Raw genomic sequence first — 23,260 nt, 5'->3', positions numbered from 1 at the left:
AAATTGTTATTTTCAGACTTTTTTTTCATAACCTTTTTAGACATTGTTTAGACTGTTATTTTCCAACAATTTTCAAACTTTTCTTTCAGACTTTTTTCAGTCTTTTTTTCCAGAATTTTTCAGACTTTTTTTTATGGACATTTTTTCAGACTTTTCTTTATGGACATTTTTTCAGACTTTTTTTTCCAACATTTTTCAAACTTTTTTTTCAGACATTTTACAAAGTCTTTTTTTCCAGAATTTTTCAGACTTTATTTTCGAAATTTTTTTTAAAGACATTTTTCAGACTTTTTCTTTTTCCAACATTTTTCAAACTTTTTTTTTCAGACTTTTTTTAGTCTTTTTTTCCAGCATTTTTCAAATTGTTATTTTCAGACTTTTTTTTCATAACCTTTTTAGACATTGTTTAGACTGTTATTTTCCAACAATTTTCAAACTTTTTTTTAGACTTTTTTTACAGACATTTTTCAGACTTTTTTTTATGGACATTTTTTCAGACTTGTTTTTCCAACATTTTTCAAACTTTTTTTTTTTAAGACATTTTTTAGAGTCTTTTTTTCCAGCATTTTTCAGACTTTTTTTTTTTTTTTTTTTTTTTTTTTACCTTTTTCAGATATTGTTTATGCGGAGTGTGCGCGTATGAACGTGAGGTGGAGGGAGAACGAGCGCGTTGTGTGAATGAAGGCAGGCAGGCAGAGGAGCAGAGGAGCAGAGTACAGCAGAGACTCCGGCCCTGGAAACCAAAGCTACGGTCTCCCTCGTGTACTCCGACCACGGTTAACACTGTTTTGCAAGACGGGCTTCACTAGATATAACTTTGCGGTTTTGGTGCTTCCGTGTAGTTTGTGTTGGAGTCTGAGTCTGAACAGACCGGGATTGATTTATACGTGTAAGAAGTTACAAACAGTCCCTTTAACTCTTCTAATAATCTGCTTTATGTATTACTTGCTCTCTCAGTTCTGATTTAGCATATTTTCTGTTTTATTGTTATTTTAATGTCTCATTTAATATTTTGGCCATAGAGAAAATAATTGAAAAAATTAGACACTTGGCTAACAATGTCATATTTACAATGATGATCAATATTATTAAACTAGTTATTGATGCAATTCTCCATCTGTCCTGTAGAGGGCAGTAAGCACCCAGAAGTGTTGAAACATGTAGACGAAGAAGAAGAAAACCAACATTAAACCAGAGAAGAAGAAGAAGCTGAAGAAGAGCAGGAAACCAGTGGTGATTTCATGGGTTTGTTGTGTCTGTCAGCCAACTAAACACTACTTTAAGCGCTCACATTGACGTGTATGTGTCCCATGAGCAGCGGACCATGTCCACCCGGGCTCTGAGGAGGCTGAAAGGGAAGCAGCGAGGTCAGGAGGCCCTGGAGGAGGAGGTGACTCTGGGAGACGGATCCGAGGAGCAGCAGCAGGCTGCGGCTGAAGAGGAGCAGCTGGACGAGGCTACTGTTTCTAGTGTTTCTCCTCCGGCTAAAGCCAGCAGCAGAAAGGCCAAGAAAAACAAGGCTCAGAAGAACTTCAGCAACATCTATGAGCTGGTAAGGTGACACGTTGTTTATAACATAATGTGGTTCATTCCTGTTTGGATGTTTACAGATGTTTACAGCCAGCTCTCTGTTGATGATCATTACAGCTAACTCAAGCTGGCTCTGTGAGGGTTAGCTCATCTCTCAGCTTATTTAACTAACATCAGATACATTACATTAATGTTAAAGTTAGCTAACAAGCTGGCTGTCACGGTAGAAGATCACTGGGGAGTTGTCAACAACACCAGCCTGAAGAAAACAGACACTAAAAAGGTCTAATGAGGCACAGCAGACATTTTTACTAGCCTTTACATTGGAAGACATAATATACATAATATAGCTAACAAATCTGTCCATTATGCAACTTGCCTTTCTCTTTTTTTGAGGTAAAGACAATTACTATTCTAAATCTATTAATTTATTATCACATTTTGGATAAATGTGAATGTTTACAACTAATAAAGTCTATACAAATAACATAAAGTGTGATAAATACACTTGAGCTGTCATGAAACGAGATTTACTTTGTGTTATGAAGCACAGGATCACTGTAAAATCAAGACATCACATTGTTATTATATCAAGCTAAGTTCTGCTTTGCATGAACTTTATGCCTTGTCAAAATCATAATGCATGACTGAAAGGATTTATAACTTTGCTATTTATACCAACCAGTTGAAATACCTTAAAACTTACTATTTATTCAGGCCACAAAACATCCACAAACTATGGTTCACAACACTGAGTCTGTATCTTGTCCATGAGTAGTGGTTGGCATTGGATTGTTGTAACCATGACATGATTTCAGGAAAAAATGATACACTTATAGCTAACAAATCTGCACATTATGCAACTTACCTCTCTCTTGTTTTGAGGTAAAGACAATTATCTATTCATTTTTGATCAAATTCTGGACAGATGTGAATGTTCAAAACTAATAAAGTCAAGCTGATTGTTGATTCGTACAGGCCTTGCCTCTGAAAAAGCTGATATCAATAATGTAGAAACACTTGAATTGAAAGTACGTAGAAGGAGTTATTATGATAAAATCTTTAACTATAACAAAAAGACACTTGAGCAGTCATGAAACAAGGTTTGCTCTGTGTTATGGAGCAAAGGATCACAGTAAAATCAAGACATCACATTGTTGAGATCTACTTTACATTAACTTTATGCCTTGTCAAAATCATAATGCATGACTGAAAGGATTCATAACTTTGCTATTTATACCAACAAGTTGAAATACCTTAAATCTGAACTCTACACTTAATATTTATTCAGGCCACAATTCAATCAATACAATCCACATCCATTTTTCAGTTGCTCAGGTTAATGTTAATAGTTGTGACACAATGTCACCAGCATCTTAGGTTGTAGGCCTATTATTTGTCACAACAGTATGCTCATTTAATATGTGAGCTGTTTATACCAACCAGTGAATTCTACACTTAATATTTATTCATACCATAAAACATCCACAAGCTATGGTTCACAACATTGAGTCTGTATATCCTTTTTCTTGTCATCTTGAACACACAAATCTTGTCCATGAGTAGTGGTTGGCATTTGATTGTTGTAACCAGGACATGATTTCAGGAAATAAATATGTTGTCTTGGTGTTGGACAAAGTTTTTTGTGATATTCCATGAAACTATGGGGTTTTTACTCTCTTTTTAGTACTGTTTTACCCAACACACTCTCTTGCCAATGTCCCATTTTACTAGATAGGTGATGCAGACAATGAAGCAGAGAAAATCTCACCTGATGAAGAGGCGGAGAAACCAGATGGAAATAAAACAAGTGGCACGGAAAAGAATGATAACAGAGACATTGAGAAACCAGATCAAAAGCAAGAGGAAGCATCTACAAAGGTAAAGATGAAGCAATGTGAGAAGGATGTCCTTCTGTGATCCTCTGATTTGACTTAAATATTGTTATGATCTTAATGTACACCTTTGCATATATTGAACTGTCATCTCTCTTTTATTCAACAGTCTTTGTCTGGAGACAGAGTTAAAAAGAAGAAGAAAAAGAAGAAGACAAAAGTGACATCAGAAGGTGGACAGGTAAATATGTTGAGAAGGGATTTATCTGCTCTGATAGGACATTAAATACGATAAATAACAATAATTGATAAGCCACCACACGCTATATTCTTAGAATTAATGACAACCGTGTTCATATTTTTGTAGTAACACTGATGTACAATCACTCATCAGAGCTACAAACTACACACATTATACAAAACTGAAGCTTCTTTTGGAAAGCGAACAACAATTAAACGTCTGTCATCTCACTATTTTTTTTAATGACTTTCAGGAAGCCGTACCAGATGATAACATTGATTTATTGCTGGAGAGCCTGGAGCAGTCCAATGGTCTGAGTTTGCAAAATGAGGATTGCGGAGGCTCCGACAGAAGATCTGTGCTACATGTGGAGCACAGGTGAGGAGACCAACGTCTCTCATGTAGACAAAATAGATTCAGATCAGATATATTTTTTTTCACCACCCAGACTTGACTTCGCTTGTGACAGAAGTATTAATCTGCACATGCATATGAACACAACACTCTCACACACACACACACACTCTGGTTTCTAGTCTACTGTATTAGTCAGTAGTTATTGTGTTAAATACATTAAAGCTGTTACATGGTTCAAAAATAATCACAATTATACTTGAATATGTTTATTGGAGTAGTTGAACTAAAATAGCTCTTGACCAGTGCACAGCTGACATGACTAGACTCGGTCAATGGTCAGTTCAGCGACCTCACTTACTATAATATACATTTCCGTCATTACTAATTGCCACCATGTGGTGGCGCTTGGCTCACGCAAGAAAAGCAAACTATTTGGAGGTTGTCTGTCTCAGGGGATGCGCTGCATTGAATCAACACAGAATTGCAAAAGGTTAAAACCTGTTGAAATATATTGCACATCTGCCAGTGATGTCGGAGCAGTCCACTTTAATTAGCAGTCAAAGGCAAATTGCTTGTGTTGATAGAAAGCATGTTATGTCATGTTGACTGCTGTTTTCAGGGATGCAACGATGCTGATGCAGAGCAAGCGAATTTAATCACCTGTTAGTAAGATTTATGGCCCAAATTAAATGTATATTATGAACAATACTACATAAAAAAACACAACAATGTTTTTTACTGATATGTACTTTTCATATAACCTCCATGCAATCCTTATTTTTGTTCATTGGCAGAAGATACAGTTAAAATGTAAAAGTTGTCTTTGCTAACTTCAAAACAGGCAACAAATGCTGTAAACCAGTGGTCCCCAACCTGGGGTCTGGGCCCCCTTGGGGGCCGCCAAAGATCACAGGGGGTGCGCCAGGATTTGTCTGCTCTGAGGTTGTCAAAATTAGATTTGCAGATGTATAACTTCAATTATAATTACACATTTGCTGGATAATTTATACAAAAGGCTCTTTATAAATCTATGTAAAAAGATATATATCTGTTTAAACCCGGTATTTCTGCACAGTTGCAAATAAAGATCAGGCTAATATTATTAGTATCATACTCTTTGTAGAATTGCAGAATCATTTAAAAAAACAAACTAATGAAACTGGCCTATACAAAAATGATGGTACTCTTAACTTAATATTTTGTTGCACAACCTTTTGAGGCAATCACAGCAATCAAGTGATTTCTGTAACTCTCAATGAGACTTCTGCACCTGTTGACAGGTATGTTGGCCCACTCCTCGTGAGCAAACTGCTCCAGCTGTCTCAGGTTTGAAGGGTGCCTTCTCCGAATGCATGTTTCAGCTCCTTCCACAGATGTTCAATAGGATTTAGATCAGGGCTCATAGAAGGCCACTTCAGAATAGTCCAATGTTTTGTTCTTAGCCATTCTTGGGTGTTTTTAGCTGTGTTTTGGGTCATTATCCTGTTTGAGGACCCATGACCTGCAACTGAGACCAAGCTTTCTGACACTGGGCAGCACATTTCGCTCCAGAATGCTTTGATAGTCTTGAGATTTCATTGCACCCTGCACAGATTCAAGACACCCTGTGCCAGATGCAACAAAGCAGCCCCATAACATAACCGAGCCTCCTCCATGTTTCACATTAGGTACAGTGTTCTTTTCTTTGGATGCTTCATCTCTTTGTCTGTGAACATAGAGCTGATGTGACTTGCCAAAAAGCTCCAGTTTTGTCTCATCTGTCCAAAGGACATTCTCCCAGAAGCTTTGTGGCTTGTCAATATGCATTTTGGAAAATTCCAGTCTCGCTTTTTTATGATTTGGTGTCCTCCTGGGTCGTCTTCCATTAAGTCCACTTTGGCTCAAACAGTGACGGATGGTGCGATCTGACACTGATGTACCTTGACCTTGGAGTTCACCGCTAATCTCTTTGGAAGTTGTTCTGGGCTCTTTGGTTACCATTCGTATTATCCATCTCTTCAATATGTCATCAATTTTCCCCTTGCGACCACGTCCAGGGAGGTAGGCTACAGTCCCATGGACCTTAAACTTCTGAATAATATGTGCAGCTGTAGTCACAGGAACATCAAGCTGCTTGGAGATGGTCTTATAGCCTTTACCTTTAACATGAAGGTCTATAATGTTCTTTCTGATCTCCTGAGACAACTCTCTCCTTAGCTTTCTGTGGTCCATGTTCAGTGTGGTACACACCATGATGCCAAGCAGCACAGTGACTTCTTTTGACCCTTTAAATAGGCAGACTGACTGATTACAAGTTTGAAGATACCTGTGATGCTATTTACAGGACACACCTTAGTTTAATATGTCCCTATGGTCACATTATTTTACATCTTTTCTAGGGCTACCATCATTTTTGTCCTGGCCAGTTTCATTAGTTTGTTTTTTTAAATGATTCTGCTGAACCACAATTCAAAAACAATATCTGATTTTCATTAGTTCATTTTCAGTAAATTTTTATTTATTATTACTTTTGTCAGTTTCAAGTTATTTCAGTGACCATTGTGGGTTTTTCTCTCTTTAACGGAACGTTACCAACAACTTTGCCTACGTCTGTATCTTAATTTTTTTTGCATTTGTGTTGTAGAGTCTAGAGCAGACATGGACTGACATGTCTAAAATATCTAAATCAAACAGCTCCTATGTTTCCCTCAGAATTATTTTCCTCAGGTGGCTCACATTGTCATTTAGCCTTTCAAGATTTGAATGTCATTTTCTGTCTCAATAATTCATTAGGAACCTGAACCCAGAGACGGAGCTGAAGAGATACTTTGGGGCTCGAGCTGTTCAAGGGGATCAAAGGTAAAACGAAAACGTTTGTGAGATAGTTTGGATTTAATTGACCCACACCGTCTGTGTGTATGCAGTATATTCTTGTGCTCATTTTTATTTTATTTTTATTTTATTTTTTGACAGACCTCGACAGAGAAACAGACAGTTTCATCGTAGCACCTGGATGACCAGTCCTAAGGACAGCTGGCCTCGCTTCAGCCGCCCAGGTAGGCTTTTCCTTGAAGTCATCTGAAATATAGCTTTTAGCTTTTTTTAATGTCAATTTTAATTTTAATGACTGTCCTTGTTGATGTTATGAGCTGTTGCAAAAAACAATAGAATAATACAATTAAAAATATATATGTACAGTATTAATTACTTTGAGCACACCTGACTACATTTTTTGTTTTGATATATGTTGTTTGAAAATGAAAACACTATTGGCTTCATGATGACTTAGTGGTCTTAAGATTAATTCGCCAAAACAAACCCGCTTTTGAGACACTTTTACACCATGATATGAATTGAAAGGGCTTATCTGTTATGTACTCATGCTTATTCAGTTCTGTTAGTGTGAATTAAATATATCTTCACCATTTACCACCCTGTTGTGTCTTTCTTTACGTGTTGTTGTTCTTAACACTGTTTGATGTCTCCTCAGGAATCTCAATGACCTTACTGCAGTCAAAGGACGGCATTCAGTACTTCACCTTTGAGCACGGCCGGGACTACCAACAAGTACAGTTCAAGTTCCTGGATGCGGTCGAGTCCATGGATCCGAACAACATTGTGGTAAAGAAGTTAATCTCTGCTGCGCGCCTTAGTGTCCGTGAGTTTGATGACGCTGTAGTCATATTTTAATTCAGGCATTCTCAGTATTGTTGTTGCCAGGGGTGCATAAAATAATCAGTTATATGGGGTGGCAAGTAACACGTAACACTGCATAGACAGTGTTATCTATTCTAGCTCTTCAACTCTTGAATCGGCAGGAAATGATCCTGTTGGACCATCATCGGTATAAACAATCGGCAACTGCAATTAAAATAACCTTCTTTAATCTCATATAAGACTGTGTACCTAAAACTTTAGGAGAGAAGTCAGCGTTCAGTGCCAAAGAGCACTGCGGTTGGAAAAAAAATAAACATCCATTTGCCGAGCTTAAATTTCTGCTGCACGCGTCTCTCATGAGGTGAAGTTAGATGTTGAACTTTGTAGTTATAATGCATGTATTCGTATTATTTTACAGTTAAAACCCGGATTGCGTGTGTGTGCATGTAAACATATTGACAATCTACAGTTGCAGAGATGGTGCAACCACGTGCATTTTTTCTGACCCAAATTCTGACTGTATGTCTTTGTCCATCTCTGTCAAGTTGACCATTGTCTCTTCTCTTTTTCTCTCCAGGCGTTGCTACAGCTCAACCCCTACCACATTGATTCCTTGCTGCAACTCTCGGATGTCTGCCGCATACAGGAGGATCAGGAGATGGCCAGGGACCTCATCGGTGAGGATCATGCGCTGTGTTCGTCATAACCATACACATCCAAAACGCTGAGCCAATCTCAAAGCTGATTTCGGAGTGCGTTAGTTTCATCAGTGTGACCCTAGAGCACAGTGTTAATTTATTAGAATGACTCTGGGCGCCTGGGTTAGCTCAGTTGGTAGAGCGGGCGCCCATGTAACAAGGCTTGGTCCCGACCGCGGCGGCCCGGGTTCGAATCCGGCCTGTGGCCCTTTCCGCATCCACTCTCTCTCTCCCCCCTTTCCATGACTCTATCCACTGTCCTCTCAATAAAAATGGAAAATGCCCCCAAAAAAATAACTTTAAAAAAAAAAAAAAAAAATTTATTAGAATGACTCTAGATGTTGATATAAGATGATAAAAGGGCTGTAGTCAAATCACTGGTAATAACTATTTTTTGTGAGATTATAAATCTTATTAATTGTTACTTTAGGGCTCTGCGTCACTGTGCTTTTGTAAGAGGTAAACCAACAAAACAGCCACTGTTAAAAAGTTAAAGTTCATGCTGCTGGCAAAACACAACATCATATTTATTATCACAGGCCCTCTCCTTGACGTGAGCTAAAATTGTTAAAGTAATATAGAAGACAAAACGGATAATTTAAAGGGCATTTGTCTTCTTCCCGGGATGATTTATTTTTTGTTTAACACGACATCAGATGAACTTTAACATTAGAATAAGACAGTGGTTTTCAATTCTGGTCTTTGGGATGCAAAGACCATAACTGACACAGCCTAGCACCTGTAATGTTGTATAGCTGTGTTGAGTACAGCTTTCTGTACATTGTGCCATACCCAGTTTGCTGATGCTTTAGTGAAAATGTTATATTTTTGTTGTGGATATAAATAAATGATGTTTTGTTTTTTCCAGAGAGGGCCATGTACAGCTTTGAGTGCGCCTTTCACCCTTTATTCAGTCTGACCTCAGGAACCAGCAGACTTGATTATCTGCGACCAGAGAACAGGTTGGTCATTTCTTCTTCCTTTTTTTTGCTTTTGTGAGTTTGAAGTTAGTCTGTTGAACTCTAAATTATTGTTGGTAACTTAAATTGTGTTTGAAGGACTCATCAATTCAATGATTTGATCATCTCTGTTTGCAGGGCATTTTATCTGGCGCTTTATAAGCACATGATGTTCCTAGAGAAGAGAGGATGCCCACGAACGGCTTTGGAGTACTGCAAACTGATCCTGAGGTACAGAGATTTGACAAGCTTTAGAGTTAAAGGGAAACCGTAAAGTCTATGTCTTTAAAATTCTTTATTTGACATCACATTGAATAGTTTTACATATGATCACATGCTAGCTAAACAAAAAGAACTCTTATTTCGCTAAATAAAGTAACCACCAACAGCAGTCATCAGACTTGGAAGATAGTCTTCAAAGACCGTTAACTCAACTATTAATTTGGATTCTGAGTTTCTGACAGTGGAAATCCTGTTCGGGCAGAGGGGGAATTCCAAAAGTAACATTTAATTGGTTTCGGGCTGGGTGATATGGCCTAAAAATAAAATCTCCGATTTTTGTCTGACACACCCGATTTACGACAATGATTAACAAAAGCAAACAAACAAAGATGTGAGACGCCACTGCATCTCTGGAGTATCGTCTTTCCACCGGGGCCCCTTCTGCTTATATGGGATACGAGAAAATGATTCAGCTAATCTTAACTGGTTTTGCTGAGCAAAACTCGGAGGAGCGGCTTGTCACTAAAATGAGAATAGCTGGTCCACCTTAAAGGGGCTCTATGTAAGAATTGGAAATTGCTTGTTAACAGTGACACCTGTGTCCGTTAAGTCAACGACAGTCAGCCTCCCGTTGCTCACGTTTGTACTCACACTACGTAGACGCGAGCGAGCATTGGTCAAAACAGCGAGGTCGCCTCACATGAGACTGAACATGACAGCTAAAACCACAATATCATTATATATTTCACATGTTTGGCAGTAATGTTAGCTGCTACCTGTCCTATATGAATTTTGCCAACTCGGTGTCCGTTTTGATACCCAAAACCAAACACACACACGTTTCTTTCAAATGTGTGTTTCTTTCACACATTTACTAACGTTACGCACAAATCCTACACACTGAGTTATTCCTTAAAGGAGTTTGCTTCTTGTATAACAAAATTTAGTAAAAAAAAAACAGAAACCCTGCTATGAGCTACGGGAGCTCAGGGAAGCGGTGAAGGTTCCGTGCCGTAATTACCCAAGTTAAAGTGAAAAGATTAAAATTTTTAAACATCGTCTTAAACCATAAATTCAAATGATTGATAAAATCAATGTATCGCCCAGCTCTATATGACTACTAATACTGATCAAAGATGTATCCCTCAAAATTATGTATAAGGTAGACAACAATTGAACACGTGTTTCCAAATTCCTAATTTGTGCTTTTTTATTGATGACGAGATGTTTTTGACGAGACATTTGGATGCTTCCCCCCATTCACTAAACTATAATAGTGACATAGTGAAGTACAGGGTAATGTCAGATAATGTGCTTGACCAAGATGATACACATGGCAAATAATTTACATTTACACAACCATTGGCTATAAAACCCCCAAACAATGTAAACGTTAAAATCTCATTACATAACATAGAACCTCCCTTATCATGCTGGTACAGAGACCACTTCCTTACATCATACATACTATAGGGGGCTGTTTCCAGGCGCTGCTGCCATCAGTCTGCCATAACTTGAGCTTTACAACCTAACCACATAATGGTCAATGCTTATCTGTGATTTTCATCAAACTCTGGCTTCCTTACTTACAGCTATGTTCTGGTTGTTTTGTAAAGCAGCAGTGTGGGAATAAAAGCTGACAGCTGTCCCTGTCAAACCAGCAGTGAATAAATCACTATCTGCTTAAAGGGATAGTTCGGGTGTTTTGAAGTGGGGTTGTATGAGGTAATTCTCCATAGTCAGTATATTACCTACAGTAGATGACTGTAGACCTTTGAAGAGAGCATAGATAAGTTTCACTTTCAGTTCGGAAAGGGCTGTCTGACGGCAAGAAAGCGGTGAAAATATTCTAAAAAGGGTGTACACTTAAACAGATATCAATTTATTTAATTTTGTTTTTAGGTGAGCCTTTCTTTTAGGTGGCTAAAATATGTTTTGCTGCCGTTTTATGGTCCCTAGCACTGTATTGCTTTGCTCCCGCACGGGTACTCCTGTCAGTTTGTGCCCACCATACTGTATGTAATCTGACAATGGATAAGTATCTCATACAACCCCACTTCAAAACACCTGAACTATCCCTTTAAATTGGCATCATGATTGATAACAGAATCTGTTTGAAGAATGGTCTCACATATATATTATGATTAACACTGTCAGTCCTATGTTGTAGAGAAAATAAACAATACTTCCCCTGTTGTTTTTCAAACACAAATTATTTTCGATATCATGCATGACATCAGATAGTATTAAATGCACTGTGGTGGATTTCAAAGGAATTAAAACAGATAGATCTGTACACCAAGTCTGTTTCAAGCACTTGGTGTGCGGATCTATCAGTTTTAATTCTGCTAGATATTTCTTTGATCCAGCAATCATCCTATCAGACATGGATGTGCGTGTCTTTCTTATTGTTTCTTATTGGATTTTGAAGGAAACCAGACAAATTAAGTTAATTTACTATCATTGTCTGTAGCAATTTGTGCACCGCAGAGGCACTCCATGTTTACTTAAGTTGGTCTGCTGCCCAAGCTTCAAAATTGACTCTGAAATCAAATAGCAGAGCAGTGGAATATTTGATGCTATCTAGTTTCTGATGTCTTATAATTTATTTCACATTAAAGTGGCAACATGTCAGCTTTATAGACATGTTCATTGCCATTCTGTTGCTTGGGCACCAGCTTTGGTCCAAGCTTACTTCCTGTCAGTTACTGCATCAACAAACAGCAACGGGAAATACAAAGGGGCCCATTTAAAATGTTTAATTTGTCTAGTTTAAAAAGGTCTCTAACCAACGATGTCTTTTAAGGACAGAACAGCGTGTCCCACAGGTTATCTTTTTATGTTCCACCCTGGAGTGTGGGATGAGACTTTTAATTGCACTTGGATTCAGATATTTGGTCCGTGTGTGTTGATCAAGCCTGTGCCCTGTAGTAATCTTTTTCGTCTGTCTGCCGCTCTTTTTTCTAGTTTGGACCCAGACGCTGACCCACTTTGCATGCTCCTGCTCATTGATTTCCTGACGCTACGCTCTCGAGAGTACCAGTCTCTCCTCCAGTTACATCAGGACTGGGAGGTAAAGTGTGCTATAATGCACAAATGTGGCCTATTCAGTCAGGCTTTTGATTAGTAATTGTCACGGTTGTTACAGCTTTTAAATCTATTTTTTTTCACAATTTCATCGTTTTTATTGTCTTGTGTGCATTGGTCTCAAATTGTTGAATTGTTAAATTATTTTTTACTTCACTTTGAACTGCACTTACCTGTATGAAAGGTGTTATACAAATAAAGTTTGATTGATTGATACAGAAATGGGTTTTTTTTGCGTTTCAGGAGCACAGAAATCTATCCCAGCTGCCAAACTTTGCATTCTCCACTGCACTTTGCCATTTCCACCTCAGTCAGCTGGAAGATGTGGATCCTGAAGAAAGTGACAAAGAAAGAAACAAAGCTAACCAGATGCTGCAGGACGCTCTCATTATGTTTCCTGGAGGTTAGACTCTACTACCACTCAATGAACAATTTAGACATGATTGCCCCTCAGTCACTTCTGACTAAACATATCTTTATAATATTGTAGGGGTTACTTGTCATTCACATCAAGGAAGTTGAAATGTGTACTTTCCCCTACTTATGTTGCTGTGATCGTGTTTTCTACAGTCTTGATTCCTCTGTTGGATCTATGTACCGTGCAGCCAGATGCCACAGTCAGCTCACATGCCTTCTTTGGCCCAAAGAGCCAGTTGGGGTAATGTATGCTCCCTTTGTTTTGATGATCATGGAATTTAACCACATTATATTAATGTAGCGTGGTAGCATTTATCATTCAATACTATATAGCCATTAACAATAACAAATTTATCATATTATTGCTGTAAACATGTTTTCATGGCCTTTATTGTTTTCCTCATTTTGTATACATTTTGCTTTTCCGTTACCCTAACCGTAAAAACCTCACTGTGCCCTCACCGTACCCTCTCTGTCTCTAGGCAGCCCCCAGCCCTGGCTGAGCTGACCTCTCTGTATGTGGGGAGGACTCACAGCCTGTGGAGGGAGGCAGCAGTAATGCTGTGGTTGGAAGAGTCTGTGAAAGAGGTGCTGTGTCGAGTTGATGCCAAAGACCCTCTGGTGGAGGACTGCCTAAACAAGTAAGATCTCAATGAGCTGCTCCGCTGCCGCATTTCTGTGCTATTACGCCCCGTATGTCAGCATAACTCCATCACTCTGTTGTAGGAGAAAGCAGAGGTACCAGAGTGCACCAAGGAACATCCATCGTCACGTCCTCCTCTCTGAAATCAAAGAAGCCACCTCAAGTCTGCCTCTAGTAAGGAACGATCAGCAACCGCCCTTAAACACAATTAACTTTATCTACAATGTCCTCAGTCCACTCACCAATAGATGCTAGAGGTGTGATGAGTTTAATTAATTAATGATCACATTACAAGAAACATGTGGCCTCCCTGAGGAGCCCAGTCTGAGATTGCCTTGATACAGTTATGAGTGTATAATATTTTTGGATGTGGGTGTGTGTGTGTGTGCATGAGGCTGCTACGTGGTGTCGGGTCTTCTGATGGTTGCTGGAGGGTGACCTCAGATGTTTTTTTTGGGGTTTTATGTTTTTATGTTCTTCTGTTGATTGTTTGGAGCATGTGATGCAAAACACATTTTTGTGTGAACGGACAATAAAGTTTAATCTTATTTGATCTTATATGAGTGATTGCCCCAACACTCCCTGATTTAAATCAGATTTCATGCTAAAAACATATGGGGATCAAATTTGAGATGACACTATACATATTGCACATTCACAGATATAGTCCTCTATAAGTGCAACCTTTTTTCTTAGTTTTTATATATTTACTTATACTAAAAACACAACCGGTTGATAGGTCAAACTTTCTCTGATTCATTTGTTTTGTTGTCAGCGTAGTTGCTATTTCTTTTTTCTTTTTTTTTTTACAGGCATTTACATGTTTATATTATGAAATAATAGCAGCTAGTGCTCCATACACAAAGTCTTGCTGCTATATTTCTTCAAGGGAAACTTGCCAACAGATTTTCAACCGGCTTTGTATCATTGCAATGAAGATGGTATGTTCAAATGAACAATGTTCAGCTTCCCTCCGTTTTACCGGCGCCTGGAGCTCCCCGCTCATCCGCCACCCCTACCGGCGAGGGTCCACCGGATGACGAGACACGCGTCATTTTGCGTCATCTGGCCGACTAATGCCAGCGGGTGAGTGGGGAGCTCTGGGCGGGAAGCACGTGGAGAAGCTGAACATCGTTCATTTGCACATTCCACCCACATTGCAGATTTTCAACCAGCTTTGTATTGTTGCAAAGTTTCCCTTTAACTGTAACCGACTAAAGGTTGCGGGAGAAGGTGACTGTAGTCTTGGCGAAGAATATCTTGAAGATTTTAGATATTTAACACACAATGTTAATTGATTGGACCATTTTTCACGGATTGTTTTGTCTCTGAATTATAATTGTGGTCACACAAGGAAAAACACTGAAAGGAACAAGAAGAAGAAGTGTAACATACTAAAAGATAACCACTATTGACTCAGATGTTCAGACATTAATTTAATCTGTGCTATACAGAAGATCCTCACCAACTCTCCAGTGAGGGACAATAAAGATGGTTAAACTTAGTTAGATAAAGTAAGACAATACTATCAATAGACTGCTGATCACTATTTTGGTTTTCATGTATCTCTGAACTCATGCATCCCTGAGGAAGTGACTCTTATCTTGTGCAATTGTTTGACCCCCTCAGGAGGTGACCAGTCAGCCTGTGATGGGCTTTGACCCTCTGCCTCCACTGGATTCAGTGATGTCGTACACCCGACCAGAGAGGTAATATAGGACATCTGTGCAAAAGAAATTCTATCGTACAGTCAAAGAAGACGCAAATATTGTGCTTTACAAACCAACAGGCTTTATATCCTCAATATGCTTTTACACTATGATGAAATTTCTGTGTGTGTTTCTGTGTCTGCATATAGGCAGCACGTTGGTGCAACAAATGAGAGCACGTTGTCGCTGTTTTTCCGGTCTTTGCTGCCAAATTTCAACCTTCAGGTGAGTTGCATGGATCAGCATCATGAAATAGCCCTGGAAAAATGAATTGATCTGTGGTTGTGCAGTGCATGGGACAAAAAAGAGTTGTGCTTTAGTTTTATGGAAAAGATGCACCATACAGTTGATTTCCATGCATTAAAAAAGGGCAAATACACCTTAAAACTGAATTCATGTATGCTATTTAAGAGCAAACTGTAGTGATGTCATCTGAGGATGAATCTTGGCGCTGCTGCATTGATGTTTAATAAAAACAGACTCTAATAAAGAACCCATGGTGTCGATGTCGGCACATCATGTGATTAACAATTGTAAGCCTTCAAATAAAACTAATTTGTAACAAATTTTGTAAGCTCACAGAGGCGGGGAATAATTCACTATGAACAGACCTGCCCCAGAGAACGTGTCAACTGATGAAATTATAAATGATCTTCTTGATGCTCTGATTTCATGCCAGATGTTCAAAGAATTTTTTCTTTTATTGGGTTTACTTTCCAAAAATCCATGAAGGAGCACAGTGTAAACTGTGTTTCAGGTTGGGGTTTTCTAATAATGAGTACTAAAATAACACTCAGTGCTAATTAGTAGCAGGACCCTCCAGGGCAGGTGGGAACATACACACGTAGGCAAAATTGTTGGTACCCTTCCGTTAAAGAAAGAAAAACCCACAATGGTCACTGAAATAACTTGAAACTGACAAAAGTAATAATAAATACAAATTTACTGAAAATGAACTAATGAAAATCAGACATTGTTTTTGAATTGTGGTTCAACAGAATCATTTTAAAAAACAAACTAATGAAACTGGCCAGGACAAAAATGATGGTACCCCTAGAAAAGATGTAAAATAATTTGACCATAGGGACATATTAAACTAAGGTGTGTCCTGTAAATAGCATCACAGGTGTCTTCAAACTTTTAATCAGTCAGTCTGCCTATTTAAAGGGTGAAAAGTAGTCACTGTGCTGTTTGGTATCATGGTGTGTACCACACTGAACATGGACCACAGAAAGCTAAGGAGAGAGTTGTCTCAGGAGATCAGAAAGAACATTATAGACCTTCATGTTAAAGGTAAAGGCTATAAGACCATCTCCAAGCAGCCTGATGTTCCTGTTACTACAGCTGCACATATTATTCAGAAGTTTAAGGTCCATGGGACTGTAGCCTACCTCCCTGGACGTGGCCGCAAGGGGAAAATTGATGACATATTGAAGAGACGGATAATACGAATGGTAACCAAAGAGCCCAGAACAACTTCCAAAGAGATTAGAGGTGAACTCCAAGGTCAAGGTACATCAGTGTCAGATCGCACCATCCGTCACTGTTTGAGCCAAAGTGGACTTAATGGAAGACAACCGAGGAGGACACCAAATCATAAAAAAGCGAGACTGGAATTTTCCAAAATGCATATTGACAAGCCACAAAGCTTCTGGGAGAATGTCCTTTGGACAGATGAGACAAAACTGGAGCTTTTTGGCAAGTCACATCAGCTCTATGTTCACAGACGCAAAAATGAAGCATCCAAAGAAAAGAACACTGTACCTAATGTGAAACATGGAGGAGGCTCGGTTATGTTATGGGGCTGCTTTGCTGCATCTGGCACAGGGTGTCTTGAATCTGTGCAGGGTACAATGAAATCTGAACACAATCAAGGCATTCTGGAGCGAAATGTGCTGCCCAGTGTCAGAAAGCTTGGTCTTAGTTGCAGGTCATGGGTCCTCCAACAGGATAATGACCCAAAACACAGCTAAAAACACCCAAGAATGGCTAAGAACAAAACATTGGACTATTCTGAAGTGGCCTTCTATGAGCCCGGATCTAAATCCTATTGAACATCTGTGGAAGGAGCTGAAACATGCATTCGGAGAAGGCACCCTTCAAACCTGAGACAGCTGGAGCAGTTTGCTCACGAGGAGTGGGCCAACATACCTGTCAACAGGTGCAGAAGTCTCATTGAGAGTTACAGAAATCACTCGATTGAAGTGATTGCCTCAAAAGGTTGTGCAACAAAATATTAAGTTAAGGGTACCATCATTTTTGTCCAGGCCAGTTTCATTAGTTTGTTTTTTAAAATGATTCTGTTGAACCATAATTCAAAAACAATATCTGATTTTCAATAGTTAATTTTCAGTGAATTTTTATTTATTATTACTTTTGTCAGTTTCAAGTTATTTCAGTGACCATTGTGGGTTTTTCTTTCTTTAACGGAAGGGTACCAACAATTTTGCCTACGTGTGTATAAACTGGTTAAAGACCTCGGAAAACATCTCACCACACATGCTTGACTGATGGAATATTTCCCCAAAAGACTCATGGTTACCCTGAGGGGATGACAACTGCAAAATATCAAAGAAGGCATATGACCTTGTTGCAGTTAATTTTGTGCACCATTTCCCAGCGCCGCTGAAGAGCAACACAATAACAACATTCATGAAGTGCAAAGTTGTTTGTGGCCTTGGCTGTGCTGTCTCCGTCGTAATAGTGATTTGTTTGATGCGTATATATTTATTCATTATTCATTTATAGGGCCAACTTATAGAGCCTAGTCAAGTTTATGTTTAGTCAATATTTCCCGCTATTAATAAGCACGAGATCTTTTGAATATGTCAAGTGTTAATTGAGCACACACATTTTTTCTGCTTACACTTAAACATCAAACCATTTCAACCATTCCCACAATAGCTGGCCTTCTTTGTGATGGCTGAATTGTGCTACACTGTGCAGTTAGTCCTGCAGCTCATGTTGTAGTTGGGAATGTGTCTAAAAAAGGAAATTGAGTGCAACAGACATCAGAATCTGTGACTCATATGTGGCTTCCTATCCTTGTGAACTCACGTGGGGCACTTAGGGAGTTTGACAGTACTTTGTGTTTGAGACTGCACATTTCAACGAAGAAGTGGATTATTTAAGTATAGGTCACTGTGACCTCACAAAACACATTTTTGCCCATAACTCATGAATTCATATGCTAATTATGACAATTTCACACAAATGTCTAATAGGATAAAATGATGAAGGGATGACATTTTGGACAGACATGGATGTAAACTGCAACTTGGCCAATTGGCGGAGGCATACAACTGTGAGCCGGTAATTCTAGTTAATTGCAGAAATGCACATAGTTAACCAGAGTTATAATTAGATTTCAATTTTCTTTAAATGGCAGCAATATATTGGTCAGTTTAAGTTGGGAATTACATAACATGGTTCCCAACCAAAGATCACGGGGTGCGCCAGGATTTGTCTGCTCTGAGGTTGTCAAAATTAGATTTGACTTTAGATTTTGCTACTTAGTAGGCCACATTCTGTTTAAACTCTGTGTTTCTGGACAGTTTCAGTAAAAATCAGGCTACACTAATATTATTAGTAGAATTAGATTCCAGTGGTGGCTGCGTAGAATTGTTTACAACTCCTGTGATCCAAAGATTTCCAATAACTACAGAGAGTTGTAAAGTCAAAATTTATTGGAAAGAAATAGATGTAATCATTTTCCAAAATTAGTTTTTATCTAACGAAATATCCATATTTGTTGGCGTTTACCTGATGAGCTATATTCATTAAAGAAAGTTGATTTAATCATGATCATCATAATAAAGCAAACTAACTAATTTAATACACTGGAACACCTTATTCAAATGAAGGGTTTTGGCCCAGCTTTTCTTAGATACATGTAGGGGAGCCTCGAGGAAAATAGGATGGGAACCACTGACTTAAACTGACACAACAAGTGTTTGCTCACACAGCAACAAATGTTTGCTCTTTCCGTTCATTTACTCCATTATTTGCTTATCAGAAAGGCTGATTGATTCAAATTGCATCCAATCTCTTACCAGCAGTCAACGTTGGGTTCTTTGAACCATGAAGGTGATCTTTCCCTAGCCTTAACCAAGTAGTTTTAGTTGCCAGAACCTAAACATACCTTAATCACAGAGGTGGCAGATCAGAAAACCATCATACGAGACCAGGCACCTGTAAACGACTTGGGTATGAGGACTTGTGGGACATCCAAAGACACACTTTTAAACTGATGTTTTAAACTGTGTTTTAATCATGTCTAACAGGTTTTGGCCTCATAATAAATATGGATTGACGCTGTCTGACTTATCAAAAAAGGTGGCGTCAATCTTTAGTAGATCATCCCTGTTTAAGAGATGGAGAACCGTAGAGCGATGGGAATCTGTGGTCTTTTACAGCATCAGTGGGTGACTTTCTGTACTTGTTTCTTTGACACAGGAAAAATGCAAAAATGCATTCAGGAGCTAGTCATATGTCCTCACAAAATACAGGGACCGACTGTATAAATCAAGAAAGCAATCACCACTCTCCACAAATAATCAGAAAAGCTGCATTGTTTCAAAGGGAAAAACAGAAGAGGGCGGTATGTTATTTGGAGGCTTAATCCTCCCGTCTCGGCACTCTATAATTCATGTAGATAGATATTAATGTTATAATGTAAGTTAATAGGTTTGGTACAGTCTTGTGGGGAAACATTCATGTTGGATCATGAATTTAAAGGTACCCTGTGGAGGTTTTGACCACTAGTAGCACAAAGGAGCAATGTTTTTATGAATGGGTCCTCTTTTTGTTTGTTCTCGTGCACACACATGAGCATAGTAACGTGATGCACATGGTTTCACGCTATTCCAATGATTTACAGGTGGCAGTAAGGCACCAAGAAACACAACCAGGCACCAGCTGAGGCAGGGCAGAAGATTGCAAGCTAGTAAACATGGATCTAAACAATGCACAATTCATGCATGTTATTTACTTCAAACATCTGCTTTTCAAATGAAAGAAAACGCATTCGACATGTTTGTTAGACCTCCAGGATGCTGACAATTTCTTTAGTCGAGCAACACTGGATGTAAACTGAACTTGTTTTTGTCCAAAAAAAACTCCACGGGGTCTATTTTTAATCTGTATAATGAAAGCCACTATGTTTCACATTTTAAAAGTTCTGAATTTAGCTACAGAAAAGGCATTGTGTCAGGCAGAAATGTACTCAAATAGGCTGAAAGCAACAAATAGACTGAACCCATTTCCTCTGGGCTTGTTTTATTTTTCTACAAACAAAAACTTGCCATCAGGGTAATTAGTAAGATTCCTGTGATAGCATAAAGGGCGGTAACGGTCCATAATATTTACTAGTAAATAGTGTTAAGACTTAAAGGCTACTTGTTGCTGTTAAAGGACTTTGATGATGCCAGACCACCAAACACAGAACAAGTCTGGTTTATGTTCAAACAGGGTTAGAACAAGGGGGCATTGACAATTTTACGATGATTGAGGTACTTGACATGGAACAGTACGTACCCAGGGATCATAAGTGTTAAGCAAAGAGTTATAGATTTAGTCCACTGCCAGTGTGCAGCACAAACCAACTGCCGCCACATTAAGATACATATATCAGGTACACCCACACATTGAGCGTCTCGTGGGTCGGCTTTAAATGCTTAAAGTAAACAGATGGGCCTGAGGCGTGTTTCCATTAGGACAACAGTTCCATCCATCCTGATCATGTTATCCACTTATGGAGAGGAAGAGATAAGATATGGATAAGAGAAATAAAGTTAAGACTAGGGAAGATATGCTGCCCAGTTCTGTTGAAATAGATTTAAATATCTGCAAACAAAATAACGTTGTGTTATATAACACAACCCTTGATTATTCTGGTATTGATGTGTTTTATTCAACTCACAAATGTTTCATTGTGTTTCTAAAAACATCACAAAAGTACTTTGTGTTCATTATGTGTTTGCTTGTGTATCCGTCAAATTGGGATCATTTAGTGTCATTTACTAAATAAGATTAAATCCTTATGGTCTGACAGCTTTAGGTGTCTTTTAACACCATGAAGTGCTTCCAGCAAGGGTAGACTGTTGAACCTGTGGTAACTGTTGCAGAATTTTCTTAAAATACATTTATAGATTTATCAAATATGAGAAAATTATCAGATATGTCTGTGATTGTCTTGAAAAATGTCAGTTTGAGAAGGCCAACTTAGAAAGTACCTCTAGATATTTGTACATTAACTGACATATCTTTTCTTAATAAGGGTGGACTGAGGCAGGAGGACGACATGGAAGTGGCTCGAGCCGGACAGGAGCTGAACCAGGAGGTGAATCGTTTAATGGTGGCAATGAGGGACATGCTGGCAAACATCAGGTTTCAAGAGCCACCGAGAGAGGACAACCCCTACAGAGACGAGGAGGAGTGGGACTGATGGGACTGAGAGAGTAGACAGACAGAGGTGGAAAAAAATGATAAATATTTAATTATGTTGGTGGGTTTATAAAAATTAAGAAAAGATAAAGTGAGACAACTGAATAGTATTTTTTTAATTGTCACAATTACAGAGTACTTAAGTTAAAGAAAGAGTGTTAGTGTCCACTTCTCTGCTTTAGTGGCACTGATAAAAATTACTTTGGGACAATCCAGACAAATACGAACATGAGGAACTTTTCTTCCAGAGTCATAAAAACAGATTGGTTAGTTGAACCTGTCCTCTCGCTTAAGTTGACAGTATAATAAACAATAAGCAGTTTCAACATCTCCAGTCATTGCAGCACTAAGGCATAACGGGTGCCACTCTTCTTCCTCTGGTTTCCGGCTTTTAAAGTTTTTCATGTTTACGAACAGTGGACTGGTTTATGAAATTAGAACAAATTTGAAACAGTTCTTATGATGAGTGGAAGTTCTGTATCACAAATTCAAGATTTAGCACAGCTTTTGCCACAGAATCAGAAAGACAGTTTATATTCTCATTGATTTATGGGCCGACAGCTTTTCGTCACATAATACGCATCGTTTGGGAAATCAGTTCGACACATTGAAGTCCATGTTAACATTCAATGGCTTAAAAATGTAGAGGTGAAAACTGAAGGCTAATTAATCACGTTGAACACACCTGATGCTTTACTTGAACATGGAAATATTTAGTGGTTAAATTCTGAGCCAGACAAGCATTTTAAATCTGTTCAATCTGTTTTTAACCTCTTTCGTTCTGTGATTTTGTTTGGTAATAGCAAATATTCAGAAAGTCATTACCCTCCCTTTAGATCTCTAAACATCTTTTTTAAAAAGAGACAGACTTGTAGTTCATTTTTGACACCCACCCAAACAGTTTGGAGGTTATGTTAAATTTTTTAAAGGATGCTATGACCGTAATCATCTTGTACAGATTTTATTCAGATGCGAAAATGCAGGATGATCACCGCTCCGCCCGGCGTAAACTTTGCTAAGTGCTGGAAGCATCAATTAGTCCAAACTGATAGAAGAGATAACCGCACACTTAGAGAAAAACAATATGTTTATGTACAACAAATCAAATAAAAATCCAATATATGTGAATGTATGTATATACCCTCTCCTTAGACCACGGTGCTTTTCTACCAAATCATTTGCTAAAAAGGTTTAAAATATGGCAAGGGATTCCAAAAAGTATATTTGAGTATAAAAACATTGTAACATGTGTCCGGTCTCCTGCTAATTTCAGCATTTACTAAATCAAAACTATCTCAATGCTGGGAATCTGTTGTTTGGTCTGATCCAAGAAGATGTTGGTTAAATGGTTATTTTGTTATATATATAACAGTCTGAGAATCTAATCACATTTTCTTGGGCTTCTAGCCTGTGTTTTTGATTCTTGTGTAAATCTTTTCATCACCGCAGGACGTCTGCTGTTCTCCCTCTCTGTTTGGAATT

General features: G+C 38.5%; 1 protein-coding gene across 1 annotated transcript; it reads left to right on the top strand.

The window, feature by feature from the left end:
- The first annotated feature begins 1,179 nt into the window (after positions 1-1,179).
- On the top strand, positions 1,180-22,906 carry tcf25 (transcription factor 25 (basic helix-loop-helix)). Its single transcript, XM_037751411.1, has 19 exons — positions 1,180-1,233; positions 1,319-1,552; positions 3,265-3,411; positions 3,535-3,606; positions 3,860-3,984; positions 6,736-6,801; positions 6,916-6,998; positions 7,433-7,563; positions 8,177-8,276; positions 9,166-9,259; positions 9,395-9,487; positions 12,446-12,551; positions 12,809-12,968; positions 13,136-13,223; positions 13,465-13,623; positions 13,709-13,799; positions 15,255-15,334; positions 15,484-15,559; positions 21,612-22,906. Exons 2-19 carry the CDS (start codon positions 1,325-1,327, stop codon positions 21,777-21,779), a joined length of 2,067 nt encoding a protein of 688 aa, XP_037607339.1. The 5' UTR covers positions 1,180-1,233; positions 1,319-1,324; the 3' UTR covers positions 21,780-22,906.
- The last annotated feature ends 354 nt before the right edge of the window (positions 22,907-23,260 follow it).

This window comes from Sebastes umbrosus, chromosome 2, assembly GCF_015220745.1.
Source record: "Sebastes umbrosus isolate fSebUmb1 chromosome 2, fSebUmb1.pri, whole genome shotgun sequence".
NCBI classification, from domain to species: Eukaryota; Metazoa; Chordata; class Actinopteri; order Perciformes; family Sebastidae; genus Sebastes; species Sebastes umbrosus.
The sequence above is the reverse complement of the archived record's forward strand: the minus strand, read 5'-3'. Positions and strand labels throughout refer to the sequence as shown.